Source organism: Lactuca sativa, chromosome 9, assembly GCF_002870075.4.
Source record: "Lactuca sativa cultivar Salinas chromosome 9, Lsat_Salinas_v11, whole genome shotgun sequence".
In the NCBI taxonomy this organism is placed as follows: Eukaryota; Viridiplantae; Streptophyta; class Magnoliopsida; order Asterales; family Asteraceae; genus Lactuca; species Lactuca sativa.
This window is the reverse complement of record NC_056631.2, coordinates 220217579-220223010: the sequence shown is the minus strand read 5'-3', so window position 1 is coordinate 220223010 and position 5432 is coordinate 220217579. Positions and strand designations below refer to the sequence as shown.

At 36.2% G+C, this 5432-nt stretch overlaps 1 protein-coding gene across 1 annotated transcript; it reads right to left on the bottom strand.

Moving 5' to 3' along the window:
* Positions 1-1207: 1207 nt before the first annotated feature.
* Positions 1208-3706, bottom strand: LOC111879028 (L10-interacting MYB domain-containing protein-like). The gene is made up of 4 exons (XM_023875502.2): positions 3389-3706; positions 2841-3318; positions 2441-2460; positions 1208-1492 (listed from the first exon to the last, which is right to left on the bottom strand). Exons 1-4 carry the CDS (start codon positions 3704-3706, stop codon positions 1208-1210), a joined length of 1101 nt encoding a protein of 366 aa, XP_023731270.2.
* Positions 3707-5432: the final 1726 nt, after the last annotated feature.

Genomic DNA, 5432 nt, shown 5'->3' with positions numbered 1-5432 from the left:
CATAGCAAAGAGTCAAGGGTTGTTAAGGTTTTGGTTTATCATATGGTTGGTTTTTGGTTAAAGTTTGCGGTCAGTGTGTTTCGAGGGTCATTCTGCATGTTTCTAGCAGTGCCCCAGTTAGAGACTGGGGGTAGATTCAAATGGATACTCATCAATTTTAGAGAAGGTTCTTTGAGAAGGTTTTATGAGTGGCCATTTTCGAGTGGGCTTTTGGTGGGAACTCGCTATAGGAATCGCGAGTGTATCCGTGCAAGGTCTGTATCCAGAATGATGTGGGTTAAGAAATCTGTATGTCAAAGGCATCATCGGGAGGCTTCATGACTTAGCTTATGTGTTTGTGCTCCAGGATGGTTCTACCTTTGTGAAGTTCAGGAAAGTGATGAGGTTTCAGGCTCATAGCAGTAGTGTATCAGTCCGACAGTTGAGGAAGTCAGCATTTTGTATCTCATTGTGTTCATAAAATCGTTATAGTCAAGAGTTGAATAAATATTTTGATGGATAATTGTCATGCCTTTTGGCTCAGCATGGGCAGGAATCCGGTAGTTCAGATAGTTGGTAGACAAGTTGGGACCAGGGAGGTCTCGGCTGCTTTTGGAAAGCGGCTGGGAGGCAGCACGATGTTTCGGGCAATATTAGTGATTTGCGATTTGTGTAGGTGGAGCAGCTTGTTGTTCGAAAAATGCTAAGTCACTTGCATTTTGGATTAAATAATCTCAGAGTAACTTATTTGACCTTTTTGCGCAACTCTCGTTTGAGTTTAACCGTTGCAGGGATGGATCTTCTATTCGAAGGATTATCTGATCCTTCTGTCAAGTATAAGTGTTTTGTAGCTATTTATGGTTAGTAAATTTGTTACTATGGAAGCATCAAGATAATCAAGGTTGGAAGTGTTTTGTTTAGGGGTCGTTTGATAGTTGCTGATTGGGTTAGAGTTGACTGAGTTAGAAGCTAACTGGGTTAGAAATGCTGACTGAGTCCATATCTGACTGAATTTATGTTGTTTGATTATTTATCTGACTGATTGTGCTGAATGATAAAAATGACCATATTATCCTTATGTTGTCCTTTTGTGCCGTATAAAATAATTATAAAAATAAAAATTATCACATAAAATCCAAATTAAACATATACAATTTAAAATCCAAATACAAAGTGTAATACAAAACCCAAATACACAATGTCATATATTAATAAAAAACTATTTCATTTAACGTGAACCATTTGAAAGTAACTGAGTAGCAATCTGGTCACGTAAAGTAGTAATATACTCAACGACTTTTGAACCCCATTCTATGCCTTGTATGTTTTGGCCCTCACTTCCTCCACCTCCCACATTAGGAGTAACCATAGTGTTTTGTTCAAATTTTGTAAATAGGTCATCTTGAATAACGTATTTCTTTATAAAATTATGGACCGCGACATAGGCAATGACTATGTCTCTTTGCACTGGAAAAGGATAAGGAGCCATACGTTTTAAAATTGGAAATCTCGCCTTCAATACACCATAAGCACATTCAATTATATTTCTAAGTTGTGCATGAGCATGATTGAACTTTTCTTCCTTAGTTAAAGCTTTGTTTCTTCGAAAATCGGCTAACCAATACCTAGTATTGCGGTAAGGAGCCATAAATCCACGGGTGTTGGTGTATGCGGCATCACAAAGGTAATATTCATCTGTAGATGGGTGACCAATTAATCATATAAATAATATAGATGATAAAACTTATAGAAAAATGACAAACCTGGTGGAGGGAATGGAAATCCAGAAGTCGGATTAAATGCAACTTCTTTCAAAACTTTAGAATCGTGTGATATGCCCTCCCATCCACCCATACAAAGGTGAATATCATATCAAAATCACAAATTCCTATTACATTTTGATAACATTCACCTTTTCCTCTTCCTCTATAGTGAGTTTGCTCATCAACGGGCACAACTGCATGTACAAGTGTTACATCTAGTGCACTTAATGCTCCAGGAAATATGTTTTTTTAGCCGTCTATGTCGTTCTGAGGCATTTCTTGTTGTATTAGAAGATGTTGGTACAACAATTTCTCTTGCAAAACACATTATTGCTTTAAGCACTTCATGAAAACATTGATGAATCGTTTGTATGGAGTGGTGAAACATTTCTTTAACAGCTCGAAAACGTTCATTATGTCCTATAACATGTAAAAATATAGCCATATTCTCTTCAACGCTTATTGTCCTACTATGTTGCAACCAATTTCTTTGAGTAAAATGATAATAATACAAATGCATCTTGTGAAAGACGTATCATATCAAAACATTGTATAGGACATCCGTATATCAAATCTTGTGTATATGCATGCGCGGTTTCTTCCGATTCGTTAGCTTTTATTCTTCCAATTTATTTTTTTCCTTTTTCGAACCAACATCAACCAATAGCATGAGAGTATAAGGAAACCTAAAAACTCACCCTCCTTATCCATAAGTAACCTGTTACATGTTAAATACAAATCAAATAAATTTTATAACATAAACCATAAAATTAATCAATAACATTAAAATGGATGCCATATAACTCTATAACATAAAAATCCATCACATAAAAATTCCATAACATAAAAGTCAATACCAAATAACAATTCTAAGCATAACACATAAACAACCTAAACTTAAAAATCCTAAACATAAGACATAACAACCCTACACATAAAAATGCATAACATGTACCATAATATAAATCCATAAAGCATAAAGCCAAAACATCCTAAAGTCATACTAAAGTCAACCAAGTAATCCAAAATTCTTTCCCGCACTTTTCACCCACAACTCACAAGTCGAAGACTCGAGGCGTAACCAAATTTTCCTGTTACCAGCATTTTCAGCAAACAACATAAGTGCAGTGATGTATTTTGGATTAGAATTTCCCCACTCCAAGCCTTTCAATTTTTCAATACATTCATCCATCTCCTTTTCAAGATTATTAGTTTGCAGGAACGCCTGATCCGCCTTTATAATTTCCTTTCCAACCTCTCTTATGTCATCATCAAGTGATTCTGTGGGTGCATTTCGTTTTCCTCTTTTGTTTTTGGACCAACCAAAGAAATCTTCACTTGCATATGATGCACATGTAGGTGGGGGTACTATTGAAGCTGAGGCTGGGATATCCATTTGAGGTGGTGTATCTACCGTCTCATAATCTTGTGTAGTAAAGACTTCTGGAGGGTGAAGGAGTGTCGAAGATGGTCCCCAACTAGCAGCACCAATCGAGGTCACACCGTTAAACAACCGGGTGCATAGATCAGGGTAAAGGAGGTGTGCATTTCTTAATTTCTCAACCATCTTGTGCAACTGTTTCAAAAAATGATTTTATTATTAAACTTTTTAAAAAATAATAATGTGTTTCAAATTAAAATATTACCTTCGCCTCCGCTTTCCACTCTTCATCCGTCATTTGAAACGTGTTTGTGATAGAATTATAGACATTTCTGGTTTTGTTTTTTAATTTCATCCAAACTCCATACTTGCTTTTCAAGTAGTCATAATGATATTTCATTTGTTTTTTGTCAACAACAAAGTCATGTTCTTTTTTTAGTTTTTCAACTATTGTATTCCATGAGGTACCTTTAGGACCACTACCCTCCCGACCGTTATTTGTTAGTTCTTCTATACATGCATCAAGAAAAGTTTTGTTCACAAAATCCGAAGACCAACTAGCTCTACTTCTCTTTTCTGTCATGTCTAAGGAATAAATGAATGATAAACATGTTACACTAATATATACACATATTTACACACATAAACACACACACACACACATATATATATATATATATATATATACACACACACACACACACACACACACATATATATATATATAATTAGTAAATATGTCATATTTATAAATATACAAAATTATTAAGAGATAAAAAAAATGTTATTAAGATGAAAGATACAAAATGATAAAACAATAAGCAAATAATTCATTAAAAATAATAAATTGTTAATCTAAAGTTATAAAAATACCACACTCTAGTGTTTGAATGTTTCAAGAAATATTTAAAAGGAAAATAAATATTATATATTTTTAAAAGTAACAACAGTGAATAAAAATTATTAAAACACCCATAAAAAGTTCAAGCCAATTTAAACTTTTATAAACATTTCAAATCCATTAACTATTACAAACTTGTTTTCAAAATGTATCATATTAGAGTATCTCAGAAACAAAGTCATAAAAAGTGAGGAGTTGTATGATCATGCCTTCGCCTTGCCACGATCCCCTGATGTACCTGAAACAGTAAACTGAAACTGTAAGCCCAAATGCTTAGTGAGTTCCCCCAAAATACCAATACACATACAATCCACATAACCATGTCAGCAATATCATATCAAACTGAACAGCATGTAATGGCTCCACAACTTTACAAACTAGAATACCCGTTGGGCCCACAGTGTGAGTTTGGATTACTTTCGGCCCACAGCTCACATCTGGCTTGCCATCGAGCCCACAGTACGAGTCTCCCTTAGCCCGTAACTGGAATGCTCCCGGATTTGTTGGATTACCGCACGAAGCAGTCTCACCTTAACCTATCCCACATAACGTATCAACATATAATAACATAACTACTGAGCATGCGAATAACATATAACAACACAGGTAGTCCTACAGATCTACCTAACTGTCATAACCACTAGCATGCAAAATCCACTTCATACTCAATCATACTAACATACTAGAATAACATATTCAATGGGCTGGCCTTGGTGCCTTAGACCCCTTAGTATAGTGAGGTAACTCACCTTACAAATGTCAACTCGGTAGATAAACTCCAACTCTCGGATCACAGCCACAAAATCACCCACCTATTATCATAATAGAACCATACTCGTAAGTTCCCAACCTTTCAAGGTACCCCATAAGTCAACTAGTCAACCCATGGTCAAAGTCAAAGTCAACAGTCAATGTCAACAATCCATGTTGACCTTGACTCGCCAAGTATCCTTAGCTACTCACCGAGTTCCTTGAGATACTCGTCCACTCGCTGAGTCACCAGAGTGACTCGTCGAGTTTCTAAGGCTCGTGTTCGAATCTCTAAGGCCACTCGTCGAGTTTTCCTTCTTGCAACTCGACAAGTTCACATGCATCCATTACTTGGAAAGACCTTAACCGACTAGCCAAGCTGTTCATACAACTCATCGAGTCTACGAAAATCTTCATCGGACTCACCGAGGTGTTCATCCAACTCATCGGGTCCATGCCCATCTTCATATGACTCGTCGAGTCGACCTTGTGACACGCCGAGTCCCTTTAGTCCTTTAGACATACAAACATTTTTAAGCCATACAAAGTCTCCAAATTACAGATCCAACTTCCTTAGGCATGCTTATCATGTAAAGTTGAAAACTTTACGTGCATGCAAGGCTTTAAGACCCTAAAATGACAAAACTAAGCTTGCAAT

Excerpts from the sequence above, each read along its gene's own strand:
- LOC111879028 (XM_023875502.2), bottom strand. The coding sequence starts at position 3,706 with ATGACAGAAAAGAGAAGTAGAGCTAGTTGGTCTTCGGATTTTGTGAAC. Across the intron at positions 2,461-2,840 it reads GTTGTTTGCTGAAAATGCTG|GTTACTTATGGATAAGGAGG; the intron begins GTAACAGGAAAA and ends AACATGTAACAG. Across the intron at positions 1,493-2,440 it reads GTTACTTATGGATAAGGAGG|GCGAGATTTCCAATTTTAAA; the intron begins GTGAGTTTTTAG and ends GGTGTATTGAAG.